The sequence below is a fragment of the Pleurodeles waltl genome, chromosome 9, assembly GCF_031143425.1.
Source record: "Pleurodeles waltl isolate 20211129_DDA chromosome 9, aPleWal1.hap1.20221129, whole genome shotgun sequence".
In the NCBI taxonomy this organism is placed as follows: domain Eukaryota; kingdom Metazoa; phylum Chordata; class Amphibia; order Caudata; family Salamandridae; genus Pleurodeles; species Pleurodeles waltl.
The window spans coordinates 403,442,181-403,463,556 of NC_090448.1; the positions used below are offsets into that span (position 1 = coordinate 403,442,181).

At 45.3% G+C, this 21,376-nt stretch overlaps 1 protein-coding gene across 10 annotated transcripts in view; it reads right to left on the bottom strand.

The window, feature by feature from the left end:
• Window positions 1-21,376, bottom strand: part of MARK2 (microtubule affinity regulating kinase 2) — a 603,936-nt gene that overhangs the window by 378,400 nt on the left and 204,160 nt on the right. For all 10 annotated transcript variants that reach the window (XM_069207129.1, XM_069207137.1, XM_069207134.1 and 7 more), the window contains exon 3: window positions 20,742-20,795. In XM_069207129.1, coding sequence (XP_069063230.1) covers window positions 20,742-20,795 — 54 coding nt within the window. The remainder of the gene's footprint in view (window positions 1-20,741; window positions 20,796-21,376) is intronic.

Here is a 21,376-nt window from a genome sequence, read left to right on the forward strand (position 1 = left end):
GGTCGCATGCACTCTATAACTCAGAATAGAAGTGTTCGAGATCATAAGCTGCAAAAGGCAGCTTCATTGCAATCTCAATTGGCTGTATACAAAACTGCAGAGGAAAGCAAAAAGTGAAGGAAAAAAAAAAAAAAGACAGCAGCTGGTGCTTTTAGAATGGCCACAAAGATGGTTTTCAGTTACGGGTGACGTAGGTTTGCATGAGGGTTTGAGACTAGGTGTGGTCCCACAACAAGATGAATGTAATCGCCAACTGACAGTATCTTGAGACGTCTTAGTTTCAGGAAACAGCAGGTGGATATTCAAGCATGACCTCCTCTTGTGTTATAGAACAATAAGAGTAGAAATTAAATGCTCGGGGTTACAGAGAGGCGGGCCTTTGGAACAAGAGAAACAATCCAATATCGCATTGTCACTACATAGTTTCTTTTAAAAGCCCACTTCCAAAGGACCATTACTTCATCACAGGTACGTAAAGTTTTAAAAACAAGGTAAACACACAGTGGCACACAGTGACTGGCTGAAGCCCAAATGGAAGAAAGACACAAAGCTTTGGAGAATGAGCGAAAAGAGACACCTTTATTGAAGAACCTCAAGTACAGAAAAAAACACAAGGGGCTTAAGGATGAGGTGAGCTCCTCAGGTTGTGAGACAGACAAACAGGGATCCTGGTTCAATTGGGACTTGGAATTTAACACAACATACTGAAGATATCCATATAACAAGAACAATTATAAAGATCCAGCTGGGAAGTCATGTATGCTGGCACAGAACAAAAGTTAATTGTGCAAAGGAAAGTCCAGCTCGCAGAGAATTTACAGCTAAAATGCTCATAGAAAGGTACCAAAGAATATTCACTATGGAAAATCTAGCAGTCTGAACCTTTCTTTAAGAGGAGATGTCCATACCAGTTGAACACAACATTTTGCAAAACATTGAAGAGAATCTGTTTGGGGCATATTCATTGATGATGTGACACCCAGCTAGTGGAGCAGATGGATTTCTGCAGCAACTCCTCTACAACTATAGTTATTTGGACAAGTTACTTACCTTCGGTAATGCCTTATCTGGTAGAGACTATATACAGTTGCAGATTCCTTACCTTTGAATTCTGCCCCGGCGTCAGACTGATCCAGAAGATTTTCATGAGCAGTACACCTGCATGCCGGTAAGTGGTACCGACCGGCTCCACGTCAGTCATCGGACGTGCCAGCAATGACAAGCCCAGTCCTATAGAAGTGCCCCCCCCACAGGCGCACGACGTCAGTTTTTTCACAACTTTCCATGCCAGGGGTGCAGAGCCATGAGAATCTCTGCCCCCAAAATTCAGTTCCCAAAGCAGTGAGGATGGGTGGGTCGGTAAGGAATCTGCAGCTAGATATAGTCTATACCAGATAAAGCGTTACCAAAGGCAAATAACTTGTCCATCTGATAAAGACTTCTAGCTGCAGATTCCTTACTTTTAAGAGATACCCAAGCAATACCATCCCCGGCAGGGAGTCTGCAAACCAAGTTCAAACTACAAAGTCCTGCAGGACCAAACGGGCAAAGTGCCCATCCCAAATGACCGTCCAGGCAGAAGTGTATGGTAAATGTGTGTATAAATGACCACATTGCTGCCTGGCAGATGTCCAGGACTAGAACGCTGCCTGCCAACGCAGTGGATACAGCATCAGCTCGAGTAGAAAGAGCATGCAAACCTTCATGGCTTGCATTTTTGGGCAGTGCGTTGCAGATCTTACCGCAGTATGACCCATCTGGAGATGGTCCGCTTCTGCACTGCCCACCTTTTCTTCGCACCTATATACCTCATAAAGAGTTGGTTATCCACCCAGAATTCTTTAGTACGATCAAGGTAAAACACCAACAGTCTTTTTGAAAGCTGTTTTCAATATGGAAAGCCCGAGATGAGAATTGTGGAGCGACTCAAAAATAGTACACATCAAAAAAGTCAGAACCAAATTCAGATCCCATTGGGGCATAATGAACAGGGAAGGAAAGAGATCTTTAAGGATTTTGTGGAAGCTATACAATTGGAGACAAAGAAGGCTGAAAAATACTCCTTATGGGTGCCCAGAGAAGAGCCTTGCTGGGCAAGGAAAAGGATTAACAGGACCGCAGACAGAGGGGCAGAAAGGGGGTCAGCACACTTATCTGTACACCATGCCACAAACACTTCCAATGACAGGCGTAGAACGTTTTGGTGGAGGGATGCATGGCTGCCAAGACCACGTAAGAGATGTCTGGAGGAAGGTCAAGGCTGTCAACTGCCACAGCTCAATCTCCACGTAAGAAGGCACAGAGTGGACACTTTCGGGTAAAGAACCCTTCCCTGCTGCTGTGACAGAGGATTCTTCCAAAGGGGAAATCTGATTGGAGGAACAATGGATATGGCTCAACAGCTCAGGATACCCGACCATCTGTGCCTAGTCTGGAGTCACAAAGATTACTTGGGCCTTGTCGCTCTTAATCTTGAGAAATCTGGGAAGGAGTGATATGGGCAGAAAGGCAAGGAGTGGTATGGGCAGAAAGGCATACAGGAGGCTGACCACCACTCAATATGAAAAATATCTCTTGCAAACACCAATGTGCAAAACTGGTAACATTGCACGTTCTCGGCAGAGACAAACAGCTCTAACCAAGGCTCTCCCCACTGGTGAAAGAGTCCTCGCGCCACCCTCGGCTGGAGAGGTCATTCACCTGCTCTGGCGTTCAGAGAGCCTGCCAGCTATTGAACGATCAGGAATATGCCATGCTGTTTCAGCCACATCCAGAAGTGTAGAGCCTTCTGACAAAGGGACCACAACCCCACCCACCTTGCTTGTTGCAGTACCACATGGTGGATGAACACTGCACCATCCTTCTCTTGGTAGAGGGAAGAAAGACTTCCAATGCTAGCTGGATCGCATGAAGCGCCAGCCTTTTGATGGGGAGTCCTGTTTGAGACCAGATGCCTCTGATCTTCACCTCTCCCAGATGGCCGCCCCATTCCAGGACTGACATCTGTCACTACTGTGAGATCTGGTTGATGAAGGGAGAGGGATCTGCCTCTGGCCCAATCATGGTTAACCATCACTGCAGATCTTTTGCAGTTCCCTCAGAGACCTGGACCATGTTGGAGAGATTCCACTGATGCTGCGCCCACTGGAACTTCAGGTCTCACTGCAGAGACCACATATGTCATCTGGCATGGGTCACCAGCAGGATGCAGGAGGTCATGAGGCCCAGCAGCCTACAAGTCAGTCTCACAAAAATCCAGTCTAGAGGATGAAACATCGGCTTCATAGCCTGAATATCCAGGACTCGCAGCTCGGGAAGTTAAGCCAGAAACTGCATTGTGTCCAGAACAGCTCCAGTGTAACGGAGCATATGAGAGGGAGTCAGGTGTAGGAGTTAGAGGCTGCTGCATGGGGGAGAGGGGGTGGGCTTGGGACTGCAGATTGACCAGACCACTGGCCACCCGAAAACCCTTGAAGCATTCAAATTCAGAGGCTGACTTGTCTCCGAAGAGATGGCTGCCATCAAAGGGCATGTCCAAGCCTGGACATCCCCTGAAAAGCCAGACGTCCTCAGCCAGGTGTGGAGACTCAGGTCCACTGTCAGAGAACCCACTCTACCTAGCAAGTCAGTCGTGTCAAATCTACAAAGAATTGTGAACTTTGCCCAGTCCCTCCCATCGGCAACAGCCTGAGAGAGTACAGCCCAGGCCTCCTTCGGGACCTGTGGCTGGCCGAAGAAAACATCTTCTTCCAAAATGAATCCAACCTTTTGAAGGTGCAAAACCCCAGCTGCCCTGCTCACTACCATAGCGTAAGAAGCTCCCTCTTCCATAGCCATGGTAAGGGGAGAAAGCATGCCAGTATCTGGAGAAGTGTCCATCCCGCTAACTTTACCCAAGTCTTCAAGCAGGCCCATTTCAGATTAATTAGGCTGGTATGCTAAAGGGTCCAGCTAGCCCTCACATTCATCCTCAAGGCGTAGCCAGGGGAAACAGGGCTCAGGATCAAACTGAGGAGGCAACACTCCTGCCGGCACCAGAGTGTTTTGTGCCAGCACCCATCGGACTCTGTATCAGAGTCAGGAATTACAATGGGGATGGTGCGGAAGCCGGCAGGACAGTCGGGACCAGCGTTAGGGAAGGTTGAAGTGGTACGACCAGCTCTGGTCCAGATCCAGGACTGGATCCCTGGGAGCCCCTCTGCGCCAGAGCCACACCTGCCAATGAGAACCCAAAAGGGCACCCTCTGACTCCACGGGGCCTTAAGGCACGGCAGCAGGGTCAGGCTGTGCAAAAATGAGGCAAATGGCCTCATAAAATTCTTAAAGTTGGGCAGGGGCTGCTCTGGCTGAAAGTCGAGGAGGTGTGGAGGCTCAGGCACAGGTTCTTCAGAACGAGCACTGGATCATCGATGCCCCTTCATCTCGTTGGCCATGGAACAGGAGGAAGTCTAAGACCACTTTGACTTTCTGGATTTTTTCGTGTGCCTTGACTTGCATGATCGCCCTCAGGACTTGCAGTGGGACGATGACAACTTCGGACTCTGACCAGTCCCAGGACCTTCCTCTCAACCAAGACCTCGACTTGCACGGAGTTGCGTGCTGGGCCGCCATGAGCTTTAGGGACCACTCCCTCAAAGCCATCGGATGCTTGGCCTAGGACTCTGAGTACAACTTTACGTAGCGGTCGTGCTCCAAACACACAAGTTGCGGATCAATCACTGAAACCACCCAATGAAGGGATCCGCAGGGCCTCAACCCTGTCTTCCTAGAAGACATCCTCAACGCACCAGGAGAAAATTTCTTGAAAAAAGCTAGACAAAAATTTGAAAAAGGCCAGTCAAAAAATGACTGATGAATAGCTCTTAGGATCAGCGCTGGCTGGCGCGGAAAGAAATGAACTGTCATTGGCACGCCTGGTTGGCACCTATACAGGACCCACATTATAATTTCCAGCGCAGACAGATGTGGAGCCGATCAATGCCACCTACTGATGCACAGGGGTGCTGCTCACAAAAAACCTCTGGATCCAGTCTGACACCTGGGGAGAATTCAAACATAAGGAATCTGCAGGTAAAAGTCTCTATCAGATATTTCGCTCTGTCAACACCAGAGGTACAATGTACAAAGAGAGTGGAAGAGATTATTACTAACTCGGATAAAAAGTCACTACATTGAGTGCATATATCTAAGAGCTTTCTAAGCACTGACCAAAGTCCAATCTCCTGCTTCGCAGCAGAGTCCTAGGAGCTGAAATTAAATAACTAATTCTGTGGGAACATAATCTAAACAATGTTCAGATCTCATAGAGCACAGGTACTACCTTAAGAGGCATCAGGGACAAATGATGCCATTGCTGGATGCAAAACAACAGGCCGTCCTCTTTTACCTTGATTAATCAGATGCATATAACGCAGTGCACCTCAGCATATTTCTGCAACAGCTACCGCAAAGGGCTAGGATTTGCTGGTTCAGCACTTGAGTTGAAACAATCTATTTTGACCTACTGTATAAAACAAGCCAGAATAAGCAAACCAAATGCAGAGGTCCCTCAAGTGTAGAGGTTCATCAGAGAGGATCCTTTAACTGCTACTCTTCAATATAAATATTAGGCCTTTGGCATAGGTAACAATCTGCATCAGCTGCAATTCCAAAGGTATACTGACAATTCTAAAAGTCACATTAGACTTAATAATAAAGAACTACAAAGCAAGCTCTCAACTGGGTAACAGCACACATACTCTAAGTGAAAGAAAACCTCCCTGGCTTAATTAAATGAAACACTGTCAACTCTCCTTATGCATATGATTGGTCAACTGAGCTGGGAGCAGGCACCCAACGAAGTGCCCAGCGTAAAAAAACCTGGGAGTCTCATTTGTCCCTGTGCTGTTCTTTAGTCCCCAATTACAATAATGGCAAACAAATACAATTTACAGCTCAAGGTGCTGCCACGGATCCCATCCTTTATTGCAATTGAATCACCAAATCATACTTGCAAAAACTCTAGTGCCCGGAGTCTAGACTGTTCCAACATTTGCAAGCTATGAGTGCACTCAAATTCCGGAGGATAAAGAAACAACGGGCAGGACTCTACCTGTACCCGAGTCATCTGACTTAATTAGAGCATCTCTGGAACATAATGAAATCCAAAGTTATGCTTGATGCCACTCAGGGGAGAAGTACCCAAACCTGACCCACTTTCGCCTCCTCTATTGTATTTCCTTTCAGATGCTAAAACACAAGAATGATAAGCCTACCCAAATACAGGAGAAAGCAACATGGTGGAAAACCACTAGAGGCCAGGGAGCTCACCATCGAATTTGTTGGGAGACATTACTTACTATGTGTTTTAAACCATTTCTTTTCAGAGACACGTTTGAGTTAAGCAGCAGCTAGGAAGAAACCCACCATGTCAAGCGTGGGCAGAAAATGGTTTCTTACACTCTCTTCTTGCCCCAGCTACATCTTAATTGGTTGAGGTGCATTTTTATGTTCTAAAACACTAGGCAATTCAGCATAAGTCCAAATAAGCTGCAAGAAAAGGTGTATTACAGAACATACCTGTAGTTAACTCTGAATTAGGCATCCAGTGAGTTAGGCAGAATACACGTAAAGAAGATTACATCATGATCCTGTAAATATCCTAGACTGAAACAAGTCTCTAGAAAGCCACTGCAATTATATAAAGTAAACTCAACTCTGGTGAAAGGTATATTACCTAGATAAGGAAGAGACTATCCCACCTAGCAACAGCGTCCCTTTTTAGCATGGTCTTAAGTCTAGATTGTGCGATCAGTCAAACAAGAAGTTAGACTGTAAACAGGAAGTGTTATTTCATAGTTCAAATGATTTCAGCAACAGAAGAACAATCTTCTGCTTTTGAGGGACCACGTACTGCTCCTTCAAATAAAGGCTTACTTTTTTGGTTTAAGTAAATATTAATAACAAAGCAGTTTTCAAGGTTAGCATCTCTAAGTAAGATGAAGCCATAGGCTCAAATTAATTATATGAGGCCAAAACCAGCTCAAGATCGCATTGTGTTCATAATTCAAAGTTAAGGGGTGTTGAGTTTGCATGTGAGATCATGACAAAGCATTACAGGAAGCTCTTTACAAGACATTGGTATTGGTTCAGACAATAGTTAAGAAATATTGTCTTTAATTATACAAACCAAATCATCAAGAAAGTGGTCTGACCTTAGGCAGGTCATTCCAGCACCTTTCAAATGTCTGGTCAGTTCGGGAAAATTCATGGTATCTGACGGGTCTCTTCTCCTCCAGAAAACATTCGTGAAATAGAGAAGTACTCTGTAATGACGAATTACGCTAGAGCTGCAAGCAAGGCACTTTTGCTAAAGCATTTTCAACACCAACAGCTTTTAAGCTAAATAAGAAGTTACTTATCTTCAAGTAACGCCTTATCTGGTAGGGAGACAGCCTAGTCACAAATTACTTACCTTAAAATTCTCCCCAGGTGCTAGACTGGATCTGAAAAAAAGTTTCAGCAGTACCTCTGCGCGCCGGTAGAGGGCATCGTGTGACTCCGTAGACATCAACCACCGGATATGAAGTCAAAAGAGTACATATAATCCTTCGAGGTGCAGACATACGTTTCTTCTGTGACCAGAATCCGGGCAACAACGCAAACCCACCACAGAAACTGGCAATGGAACAGTGTGCCAAAAAGAGAAAAAGATGTAAGTGAAAATTACCACCGCTGAATGGAAATGCTTGGTAGGATGAGACCAAGCAAGGAATATTGAGGTCAATTAGATTAGTTTCCACAGCGGGGAGGATGGGTGGGTCGGAAAGGAATCTGCAGCTAGCCTGTGTCTCTACCAGATAAGGCGTTATCGAAGGTAAGTAACTTGTTCATCTGACAGAGACAACTAGACAAAGATTCCTTGCCTTAGAATAGATACTAAAGTAATATAAACACAGGGGACCCACCACCTGTGACACATCCCACCCAGCCCTTACAAACAAGTAACCGGTCTAACTGAAGGCGGAGTACATAGACATAATTAGAGAGAAAGGCTACAATGAACATTCGTCCCACCAGAAGAATAGAGGAAGACCAAAAAAACATTGCAAGAACACATGGAATGCTATGGGGAGCGGAGCACCTGGCGACAACAAAGAAATCTATTGTAGACAACATTCAAGAGGAAAATAAACATGTATAGCTCTAGGGTAGGAGCTGTACTGATAAAAGGGCTAAGGACCAAGGCGCAAGACCACTGCAAAAATCACTGAGATAATTGGGAGGGAACACCCAACAAGGGAGGGCCACAGAGGATGAGTAAAATAGAGGAGCAATGCATACATGCTGCCTCAGCAGGATTCAAAGGCAAAACCAGCAACAAATAGAAATTCAACGCTGGTAGGAAGCTAAGTCGAAAAACAGATGGCACTTCTCCAGGAACACAACAAAGGAGCTGTAGAAGTAACAACCATACTGCACATAAAAAAAGGACGAAAAGAGACAAGGCATACCATGTGTGTGACAAATGATGGAGAAAGAAAGATCAGAATAGAGACATGCCAAAACACCGACCTGAACACATATAGATGTAACAATGTGTTCATACAAAAGTATTACATAAATAGAGTCCAGGTAGACACGGATGTAGATATCAATATACAGACGTAGATGTAGAACCTAATGTATGCAGACATACATATATAGGTACACAGTACATAGTACATGGAAATAGAGACATGGGCTAAACAAATGGCAACCCCATAACAAAAGAAAAGAGGGGCGAGAGAGAATAACCCAAGCCTCCACAAAGGAAAAAGCCAGTTAAGCACGAAAAGAAATACTAAGACTAAAACCCAAAAGAATCTGGCAGAAAAACCTGACTACAGAAACCTTGTGGAATATGAAACACGGTCGACACCAGGCAGGAAATCGTCACAGGAGACAATGCCAACCATAGAAGGCCAAGATAATGACGAGTAGTCCAGTAGATGGAAGAAGAGTCGCTGAAGGAAGAACTAAAGAAAAAAAGTAAAGGTGACGTTGACTTCCAGAATGGGATCTGAACAGTGGACCTGCAGGAGTAAGCAAGGTCAAAGCAAATGTATATACTAGAGACTACCGCTCTGAGCAACAGAATGAAATATGGCCAGAGAGAAAACATGGCCACCAAACTGAAGAGACACAACTACCGTCGTATAGCCAACAGGGAAGGATTAAGCAAGTGCTAGGACAGGATGAAGCAGGTGCTAGGACAGGAATCCTACGCACTAAATGCTGAAACATAGTGGAGAAAAGACAACCAAGGTACACAAAAAGAAAGGCAAGGGTCAGAAACAACCTGAGAGGGCAGGGCTAGCAGTCTTCAGTCTTTAATAAAGACAGGAACCCATACTCAGGGAAATGAAGCCTCGAACCTTCACAGAACAGAGCAGGGTGAAGAAATGAGTAAGCACGCAGACACTGTTGTTCAACTGAAGCAGCAAGGTAAGAAAATACCCTTATAAATACATGTATATCTACATACGTACAAAGGATTTTTATACTCCCTTCTAACAGAATCAGTGGTTTCTAGTCCAGGCACTATTTCACCTAGACACAGACCAGCCACAGATGATCCATCTTGCCTCTGTCAGCATCCGACTGCTCAATGCTTTGTGGTGCAAACTGCTTTAGCTGCAGAATCTGACTCATGTCCCTCCTGAGCGAGAGGCCACACAGGTGGATGCTTCCGGTGGGCAGATTTGCCCTTGATCATGCTCTGCCCTACGTTCAATCAACACTTCTTGTGTCCTTGCTCGCTTCTCACACGTCTTCTTGGACTTGATGGATCGCATTTTGCCTTCTATACCTGAGGAGGCAAGGAATGTTCTAGTTCCCTTAGTACTAGATGTCAGCAAACTGCCAAACCTAATATCAGATCTGGAATGGATTCCTCAACTTTCAGCATTGGGGTGTGAGCCCTTAACCATTAAGCGATTGGTTATTAGGCTTGGGGGAGCCACCTATCTGAATGTGTAAGAGGAATGGTGCTGGAAACAGGAAGCAGACAATCCTAACCATGCCCTTCCGATTGAGGAACTGGAAGGGAGTACCACAGAAGACATGGGGCAAACATCTAAAATAGCTGACTCCATCGGCACCGAACCTGGTGTCAAGGTTGCCGTCGAGAGGGTGAGACCTCAACACCGTAAGATTCATTGACCGACTCCGGTGAAAAGACAATGGGATGTTGAGCGAAGTCGAAGGCATCACCACCACTGGAGTCGGCAAGGCAGAACTCGACAGCGACAATGGAGCCTGTACAGACGAATCAGGCGCGGAAGGTTAAAGCCATAGGAGACCAAGCATCGGTGCCAAAACGACTCCGGAGTTGGGGGGGGACTTAGCCACTGGTGAAGATCCCATCAGGGCACCTGCCACCTCCTTAGGGCCAGAAGGTGCTCCAGCGGGAGTGGTAGGCCCAAAAATGGCATGCAGGTGTAGGAAGCAGGCCTTGTATGTGGTGAACACCTATGGTGTTATCACCTTATACCAGGTCCAGGCATCCCCTATTAGAGAGGTATAGTCAGTGTCTAGGAAGCAAGGCTCTCTAGAGGTAACTGTGGAGGAGCAGCCAAGATTTAACTAGGAAAAATGTGAAGCTCATGCAATACCACTGTAGTCGCACAGCACACAGACACATGAAAGAACCACACAGCGTTACAGAAATAAAGGTACTTTATTTTAGTAACAAACACTAAAATATTGTATAGGCAATACTCTACTAGCAGGTGCGTTAACACTATTATATGCACCTTAGTAATCAAGAATGGGCATAGAAAGCAATAGAAAACAGTGAAATAACAGTAAACATTAGAGACTCCAGGGGAGACCAAACCATGTACTAAACAAGCATTTGCAATGTGATGGTCTTGCATTTGCTCAACTTAGAGCTATTAGCGTTGTAAAGTTCTAACCAGACTTTTCTTGTCAGAAATTGAAAATGAAAAGTAAAACAGTTTCACATAAGCAAGCTGATTTAAAGGGCCCTGGCATGCGCATGAAGCACAAAGGAGAGAAAGAAAAGGAAACAGAAGTATGCTCGCAGTCAAACTTATCAGCAGTTATGCAATTATTCATGTAAAAGGGTCGAGGTCATGCAAATCGCTTGACTATTGCCCAGTGAGATCACGCTGCATAGGAAATTAAAAGAAAAAGTAGTCCAGAAACCATGCAGAAAACAAGGAGCATTTTATATGTTTTCAGTAGTTGGTCGGTGCACTCGAGGAGGGATAACACTGGAAAAGGCATGACGTATGCATGCCTTTCACTAATTAAATCAAGTGAATTTTAAAAGGCAAGCCCACGAAACCAACGAAACTGATGGGCGTGCAGCAGGCGTGGTTAAATGTCCACAGAGAGATTACAGCAGGCTACAGCGCTTGCGCGCTCGACCCTAAAAAATGGAACGTGAAAGGCAGACCCCCACCCAGGTAAGTGGAATCTATAGAGGGGAGCTGGAGAAACTAGGAACCCCAAAAGTTATGTACCAGAGTGCCCCCCAGCGACTAGGAGGGAAGAGGTAACTACCTGTTTTTTTCCAAACCCAAAGAAACTTTGTAAAAGGACTTTGCAAGACCCAAGCAAGGATGGAAAAAACAGGGTGGATCCTGACAGAAGAGGATCTGCAAATGAAGGGGACCAAGTACAGTTCTAGCTGCAGTGTCCAGGAGGGGCAGGAGCCACTACCCACCCTTCTGGAGAAACAGGACCAGAAGTGATGCAGTCAATGTCCCACGTCGGAAGAAAAGTTGCAGTTCATCAGTGGTGTGGCAAAACCACCAACAAGCCTTGGCAATGGAAAGAGTTGCAGAGCTGCTTGGGACCAGGAAGGTCCGAAGGGACTCAACCCAATGAGGGGAGCCCCAGTCGAGGATGCAGCCGCCACAGCCAACTCACAGGCAGCATGCACAGGATTCACAGTGAGGCCCACTCAGCACACCTGGAAAGGAGTCCCACGCCGCTGCAGCACCAGGCAGGAGACTACGCGTTGCAGAAAAGAGTGCTAGATGCCGGGGCTACACGGAGCCTGAAGACCCCTTGGAAGAAGAGCAAACAAACCTTGGTAAATGCAAAAGTCGCGATGTATAGGGGTACTGTTATGCAAGAAAAGGCATAGAATCACCACCTCCCAAGTTGGGCAGCTGGTAGAGGGGACCGCTCAAAACCACCATCTGTGTTGAAGGATCCACACAGTTGCAGGAGAGAGAATCCACACAGCTGGTCATCGATGAAGTTGGTGACTCCTTCACTCCAAGGGAGATTCCTTCTTGGTGCATACTTAAGACTTTCTGCCCTTAGAAGATGCAGCCGGGGAAACGTTGCAGTTGCTGGAAGGAGCCAAAGAAACAATGTTGCAGAGCGAAGTTGTCGCTGGAGCTGCAAATTACAGGTTCCTGTGAAGACCAGTTGCTGTCCCAGTAGCCAGAAGTCGAAGTAAGTGATGCAGAGGAGTCCTGCTGGAATCTTGCATGTCAGATCTGAGGACCCACCCAAGAGGGAGACCATAGCCCTAAAAGGGAGATTTGGTCACCTAGCAGGGTGACCACCTTTCAGGAGGGGGCTGTGGCGTCACCTGTCAGATCTGGCCACTCAGATGCTCCCAGGGGCCTCTGTCCACCTTGGATTCAAGATGGCAGAATCAAGTGGACACTTGAAGGAGCTCTGGGCACAACCCCTGGGGAGGTGATGGACAGGGGAGTGATTACTCCCTTTTCCATTGTCCAGTTTCACACCAGTGCAGGGACTGGGAGTCCCTGGACTGGTGCAAACCGGTTTATGCAAGGAGGGCACCGAATGTGTCCTTCAAAGCATACCGGTGGCTAGGGGAGGCTACCCCTCCCAAGCCATGTAACACCTATTTCCAAAGGGAGAGGCTGCTGCCTCCCTCTCCCAAAGGAAATCCTCTGTTCTGCCTTCCTGGGCTTGAGCTGTTCAAGCAGCAGGAGGGGAGAAATCGGTTGGCAGGATGGCAGACACACAGACTGGCTGGGAAAACCCTGCAAACTGGTAGGCGCACAGCTGAGGGTCCTCTAAGAAGCCCCCAGAGTGCATGAATTCATACAACCAACACTGGCAACAGTACTTGGGAAAGATTCCGACATGTTGGTACCAAACATGCCTAGGTTCAGAGTTACCATTATGTAGTTGGACATAGCAAGCGACCTATGTCCAGTAGATGGGTAAAATGGCATCCCTGCACTCACAAAGTCCAGGAAATGGATCTGGAGTTTGTGGGAGCAACTCTGTTCATGCAGGGTTGCACTCACACACAGGCACTTGCACCCTGGCCTCTTGGCTTGGAGGGCTTGCTGCAGGGGTGACTTATAGTGACCTGGTGCAGTGACCTGTAGTGAAAGGGCGCATGCATCTTTTCACGCAGGCTGCAATGGCAAGCCTGCACACACATTTTACATGGGCTCCCATGGGTAGCATAATACATGCTCCAGCCCTATGGGGAACCTCTGGGGCCCCAATGCCCTGGGTACCTAGGTACCATATACTAGAGATTTACACGGGGGCACCAGTATGCCAATTGTGGGGTGCACAAAGTCAGGAACAACCAATTTTAGAGGGAGAGAGCAGTCACTGGGGTCCTGGTTAGCAGGATCCTAGTGAACAGTCAAAAACACACTGACAGCAGGCAACAAATGGGGGTAACCATGCCAAAAAGAGGGTAATTTCCTACAGAAGGGATGGGTAATAGTCCTACATCTGGGCCAGAGCTGCCCCGGTGCCAGGAAAACTCGAGAGATGCGGGGCTGACTCCTGCACGGACTCACCCTCAGAATGGGAGGAGCAGCGTGGGGACAGCTAAGCCAGAGGAGGACCCGACTTCGTACGACGCTTACCTTGAGACGTCGATGGCACCCCAAGCGAACGACTCCTATAGCATTCACATGGATGGGTCTTGGAAAGAGAAGGACTGACACCTACGGGAGTCTTGGGAAGACAGACAGCCAAGCCGCCAGGAGCTTTATCTGACGCTCCCTCAACGATTTTGGCCTCGAATGTTGACAGGCATTGCAAACGTCTGTCTCGTGATGGGTGCCTAACCATCATATACAGACTCAATAGGGCTCTGTGATCAAAACCTGTCGAGCACAGGACCCACAGGGTTTAAAGCCAGAAGGCGTACACAATGTTACATCCGATGGAATCGCCAAAAAAAAGAAGGCCAAATGGCCAAAGGAACCACTTCTTCGGATCCGCATTGTACCATGGAAAATAAGAAACTGACGGCAACAGGATTATATGGACTCCACTGACGCCTTATCCAGTGGATGACTTAGATACGGAGTCACACAGCGCCTTTCACTGACACGCAAAGGTACTGCTGAAAAGTTTTTCCAGATCCAGTCTGGCGCACAGGGAGAATTCTAAGGCAAGGAATCTGCAGCTAGTTGTGTCTATCAGATACCAAAAAAAATAATATAATAAAATATGTGCCAGGTAATGTGTGATATGGTCCAATATTGGTGACACCAAGAATCCATTCGGCCTTTAGCCACATGGTTAATGTCGTTACCAGAGCCCTTTGATAAAAGCTTACCCATTATGTAACCTAATTCAAAGAAAGCCAGAAAGTGTTCATGCAATATTTTCTGTATTCTAATTAAAGCCTTCTCTTAAATCTTTTACAATCCAGAGGTACAGGAAAACGTACTCTGAAAGTAATACTGTGTTTTCTTAGAGTGTAATAAACTGATAACTTGAATGCGTGTCCTAGTCCGTGTTGATGCATAAACACCAGAGGAAAACTGCAAATAATCCAAAATGCCTTCAGAAAATGATAGACGGCTTAGGCAACCAAAAACTGTAATTTAGTGGGTTCTATTGAGCGTCAACATGAGCTTGCGATTCTGTAACACTGTACCATAGTGGGTGATGGAATGCAGTACAATAGGTGTTATGGGTGGAAGGAGAAACAAACAGCTTCATACATTTCAGCCAAAGAGTTAGACGTGCAATTCGATGTTAAAATAATGAAACAAGTGTACGATGTTCTTATCGATTACACCAAGTCAACTCGTCAAATGAAATGCATGTTGGCCTGAGTGACACTACCCACCAGTAGAATAGCTTGTACCCTTTTAGAGACAGAAGGCAAGTTACAAGAAACTATAATTTACCCACAGTGGTACGTATGCAGGTAAACGTTCTTTGAATTTAACAGATTCCCAGAACTGAGACTCTCCTGTAATGAAATTTAACAAATTCCTTTATTCTAATATAATCAGGAACTACTTATCAATAACGCCATTTTTTATTTTTTTTTAAAGCTCACAGCGCCTGCCGCTTGCTTTCCTAGTCGAGCTCAGTGACTGATCAGTTGTTTAAAAAAGCTTGATCCCAACCTAAAAACAAGTAGGGAGACAACCAGGTTTAATATACTGATCGTAGAGGAAAGTAGCAGTGAGGCAGATTGAACAGACTGTGTTACTGTTCATTTTCTTAGACATCTGGCAGATTCAGATTAACCACTGTATGAATTCCGTTCCGCAGTAGTTCAAAATCTGAGTAAGGACTTTTAAAAGTCTACTACCCGGTCTTCAATAACTGCGCTGTCAAATGTGCCATCAGCCCACGACTGAATGCCTAGACGGTGGTACAATGCAAACAAACATACACCCCCCCGCCCCCACCTACAAACAGCAGTCTGCAATGTCAAATGTCCCTAAAAGTACGCTATGTTTATTGCTTGTTAATAGTTTTGGTCAAAAGTATACATTAACTCTGTTCACAACTTCATCAGGCTAGGAAAAAGACATACTGCTCTTAGGCTACCCTACAGCCACAGAATACTCTCTCCAAAAATAGAGAGAGGTTATTTTAGGTGAAGCAAATACATCGTTTTTAAGAACACGTAGAGTTTTTGTTCACATCTTTGTGAAGAAAAAACAAAACAGCTGTGGAGTATCAACAGAAGAGCTTGGAATGGAGATCTATCAGAAATCAACATCAAATTTAGGCAAAGGACATGGTTAGTAACTTAAACTACGTCCTGGTGCAAGAGACAAACAGCCAAAAACAAATTCTAGGAGAAAGAAGAGTTTGAGAAGCAAAGGTCTATAAAATATTTTGAAAAAACCTCCTAGAGACAATCAGCAAATTAACACATTGAAATTCATTTCTGTGAGCCTAAACTGTACATGAGAGGTAAAGTAATATTCTTGCAATGGTCCAATCGAGCAAGGGCAAGACATCACAAACCATATGTTTTGTTCATGAAATCAAAACAAGCTTCTTGGGGACAGGATTTAGAAGATAAATCACAATCCACAAAATGACAGATTTGTAGCATCTTTGGCCCATTTTCGTAAGAAACCAACTCTATCCATGGTGGCACCACGATAATAAAAGCCTTGCAAGATTTTCAAGTCATATTTAGTTCAGCAAAGGCGTACTCAAGAGACAACACATTGTACTTTTAGTACCAAAAAAGTTGTGGAAGACTTTAACCGATTATACTACACAAACTGTACAGGGCAAATCCTAGATTCCTACGTAGTTAGCAATGCAAAAAGTTAATGAGAGCTTAACTCACGTTATTTACACAATTCCATCTCTACGGAGTACATCTGCATGGACGACACAAGTAGTACTGCCAAACAACATTGACTGAGTTAAGTCCAACTCTAAAGTTCACTGTCAGACAACATTCCTTCGGTTGTTGGAGGGATGAAGGGCAGACTAGGGCTACTGGATCCTAACCAAGATGGATAAGGCTTTGGAAACTGGGCCAAGGAACAACAATTTCTGCACTTAACTCTCAGGGTAGAAAGAGCAAGCAGTAATAAGCTTCTCAGAAAGGTAGAGGGGGGCAACCTCTGAACTCACCATAGAAGCAGACAATAAATACAGGAGTAAACAGTCAGAGTAGAAGGGAGAAGAGTGTCAGAGTGGAGTAGAATGCCGTCGAGTTGAGTGGCACAGTGTTGTGGCGCAGCAAAGAGCGGCGTACAGTGGAGTAGTGTAGAGTGGAGTGGTGTAGAGGGTAAATCTTAAAGTAGAGTGGAGAAGAGGGGTGCAGAGAGGAGTAGATTGTCGTGGAGTAGCGAAGGGTGGAGTGGCAGAGTGGAGTGGTGTAGGAGAGTGGGATAGCAGAGTGGAGTAGTGTTGTAGCGTCGAATGACAGAGTGAAGTGGCATTGACTGTCAGAGTGGAGTAGTGTGCCATAGAATAGAGTGAAGTAAAGAATCATGAAGCGGCATAAAGGAAGTTGCGTAAAGCGTCGTAGAGTGGAGTAGTATCATACAGTGGCATGGAGTGGAGTGTAAGTGTGTTGCAGAGTGGAGTAGAGTTTGATGGAGTAGAGCATCAGAGTGTAGTGTTGAGGAGTGGAAGAGAGTGGCCTACAGTGAAGTGGTGTAAAGTACAGTAGTGTAAAGCAGACTGGCAGAGTGCTTTGGAATAGAGTAAAGTGGCAATGACTGCATTGGTATAAAGTGGCGGAGAGTTCAATGGCATGGAGTGGTGCAGAGTAGAGTGGCGTAGATTGCAGTGGTGTAGAGTACAGTGGCACAGAGTAGATTGTTTTAGAGTATTGTTAAGTGGCATGGGGTTGGGTGCTGCAGGGTATAGCGACGCAGAGCTGAGCGACAGATGAGCAACGCACAGCTGAATGTGCAGGCTTGCAGAGTAGTGTCATAAAGCCACTGGTGCAGAGTGCAATGATGCAGAGTGGCATAGCGTGCAGTGGCGTGGAGTGCATTGGCGTACAGTGTTGAAGAGTTGAGGAGTAGAGTGCACGGTGTAGAGTAGGTGGCATGGAGTGTATTGGTTCTGAGTAAAGTGGTGTGCAGTGCAGAAGAAAGTGGTGCAGCTAGAGTGCAGAGCATAGACAACATTGTTTCAGAGAGGAATTCAGTGGTGTAGAGTGAAGTGGTGCAGGGTAGAGGGCAGTGGTATAGAGGGCAGTGGTATAGAGAGCAGTGTTGCAGAGTACAGTGGAAGAGTGCAGTGGCATAGAGTGGAATCGAGTAGAGTGAGGTGGCCTAGACTGGAGTGCTGTAAAGTGCAACGGCGAAGAGTGCAGTGATGAATAGCAGAGTGGAGTAGAGCACAATGGCATAGATTACAGTGGTGCGGAGCAGAAAGGCATAGAATGGATTGGCATAGAGTGTGGTGTCGTACAGTCAGTGATGTAGATTCCGTTTGGTGTTAGGGTGCATTGGCGTAGCGTGCAAAAGAGTGGCACAGAGTAGATTGAGGTGGCATAAAATGTACTGGCGCAGAGTACAGCGGCACAGAGTTCAGTAGCTGAGTGTGCAGTGTTGTGGAATGGCGTAGACTGCATTGATGTAAAGTGCAGTGGCATAGTGTTGCAGATTAGAGTACAGTGGTGTACAATGCAGTGATGTAGAGCGCAGTTGCATAGAGTGCAGCAGAGTAGAGTGGCATAGAGTGGGGTGATGCAGGATAGACTGCAGTGGCGTGGAGTAGAATGGCGCATACTCAATGGCATAGAGCTGAGTGTCGCAGAGTGCAGTTTCAATGAAAGTGGCTTAGAGTGGACTGGCATAGAGGGCAGTGGCATAGTGGAACGATGTAGAATGTAGTGACGCACAGTGCATTGGCATAGAGTGCAGTAGCAGAGTAAAGTGGAGCACAATAGAGTGCATTGGCATAGAGTACTGTGGCACAGAGTGCAGTTGCATAGAGTAACAGTTAAGTGGCAGAGAGTCCAGTGTACAGTAGAGTGGCTTAGAATAAAGATGCATGTAGTGGTGCAGAGCAGAGTGGCTTAGAACATAGTGGCATACAGTGCATTGCCGTAGAGTGCAGTGCTGCAGAGGAGACTTGTAGAGTGCAGTGGTGTATAGCAGGGTGGCATAGAGTGCAGTGAAAGTGTGTTGCAGAGCATAGTGGCTTACTAGTGCAGTGGTGCACAGCAGATTGGCACAAACTGCACTTATTTTGAGTAAAGTGGTATAGTGTCTATTGGTGCAGAGTGCAGTGGCATAGAGTAGTGCATTGGCATTGAGTAGAATGCAGTGGTGTAGAGTGCTGCAGCTCTAAGTGCTGTGGCATAGAGTAGATTGTTTCAGAATAGTGCAGTGGTGCACAATAGAGTACAGTGGAATATACAGCAGTGGTGCAGAGAAGATTTGAGTGGCATAGTGTGTACTGGCATAGAGAGTTACAGAGTAGACTGGATTGGCATAGAGTCCAGTGGCATAAAACACAGTGTTGCAGACTAGAGTGGCATAGAGTGGAGTGGCATGGCGAGGTGTAGAATGCAGTGGCGAAGAGTGTAGTGGTGCATTATACAGTAGAATGGGGTAGAGGACAGAGTAGAGTGGTGCAGAGCAGAGTGGGGTGGAGTAGAATAAAGTGGAGTATGCATGTTGTGGTAGGGTACTGCCATTACAGACAATAAATCTTCAATTGAAATGATCATTATATTTAAACAGAAATAGTTTTACTGATCAAAGCACACAGTGCACAAACAATGTGTGGAAATGCCATCACCTACTGCATTGATAGTATTAAGATATTTGTCTCCCCCACACTTCAGAATTACCAAAAGATTTTGCTTCATTTGTGCTGTCCTAATTCTGATACATTCTGAAATATCTGCACAGTTCATTTACAGACAATTAAATTTTGTGGTGTGCTAGGGAACAAACAACATCAAACATTGTTGCCTTCCGTCCAACACAACCCCAGTAGTCAGCATGACCGTCACATAAATCCTCTCACTTTCAAATCAGAGAAAGAAAACAAACACCAAGCTCCCTGGAAGGACGAGCCTGACATACGACCCCGTCTTTAACTGCAGAGCAAATGAGACCAGATAAAAACAATATTTAAAGGTCTGTTTACAGGCATCCATTACTGGTGGAAGAATATAGTTAACAGGGTTTGGACAAGAGAAGGGACGCACTCCAGATGAACAGCCTGAAACACAAGGTCAGCAAATAGTTCCAGGAGTATGAATTAGGTTCGGACGATTGCGTTCCCACAAGTTCAAATAACCAATCAGTTCCCTCTTCTTCTCACACCCGTTGTTGTATAGGCAAGAAAACAATTAAGTCCGAGGTGGCAGTGTAGCGTGGTGCAACAGCTTTCTCCCTCGGGAGGCGGAGGCCTGCGGTACAAACATGTATTTTCTGACAGTTGTGGAGTGGGGCGACAGCCCAGTATCCAGTCCTGGCTACAGATCAGGCATTTTTTTCTTTTCTTTTTTACATAATTTAAAGCCGAAAAAAATCTTACATTCCACACAAGAGGAACGGTTAGCAAAATAAGTTGAAAATAATAAAACACTTAAAAGGTATTAAAAGTGTTAAATTAATCTTTGTAGGTTACCATTCCACACCCTAGCCTTACCAGAAAGGCAAAACGACAGAGGAAAAGAGAAGAGATACAAAGGACAAGGCAGGAGTACGCAATAAAACAGGCAGTGAGCTGGGTAAAAGAAGCTGGGAACAAACAAATACAATGCATGGTGCTTAATACGTTATGATGAGAGGCAACGTTACAAGCTTTTTTTAAAGCAGGACTCGATACTGGGTCTCTGAAAATTCAGACGCCGGTCTCTCAATGACAAATTTACTATTTATCAGCTTACTCATTTACCACAGTATTTGACCAAATAATATGTTTTTAATTTCACTGATGTCGAATTTCACATGAAAAGTACGCTCCAAGTGAATACATAAACCATAAAATGCAGGCCATGACTGGGTGAGAAAAATAAAAAAGCTAGAGCTTACCTTTTGGAGACTGGAGGAGTTAAGTTGGGTTTTGTCTATAATTTTCACAGCAACCTTTGAGAAAATAAACAGAAATAAGATATATTTCCAGTAATCCGGCATGGAAGATCATAATGGAATCGGACATAGATTAACAAATAACGAAGGTGAGCAACTGTGCCTTTTTTGTTTTTATCCCAGAAAGAACACTTCAAATCTACCATTCAATATCAAATCAATTTTATAATAAGTTGACCAAACTACATACAATATAATGAAACTAAACATTTGTTTTCTTGAATTACTTCTTGTTCTGCTCCGATCAGCGCTATTTATAAGAGCAAACAAAACAGTGTGTTGAACCTCTCACTCCAATAAGAAAGCTTTTCAATGAAAGGTAAATTACGTCAACATAGATGCATTTCTTATGCAGAAGTGAAAATTGCCATGAGCCAGTAGGCTATGTATTGCCACCTCAACATCAAGGCCATATCAACATAAATATTTCATCCTACATGAAAGTACCATATGACACAACCCTTGACACAATTGTGTGCAACACTGCTCCAAACCAACAGGCTAAGTAAGCACTGCCCTTCAACAGCACATCCAAATCCAACATTTCACAAAGCTTGGTGGAATCCAAGTCATCCTTG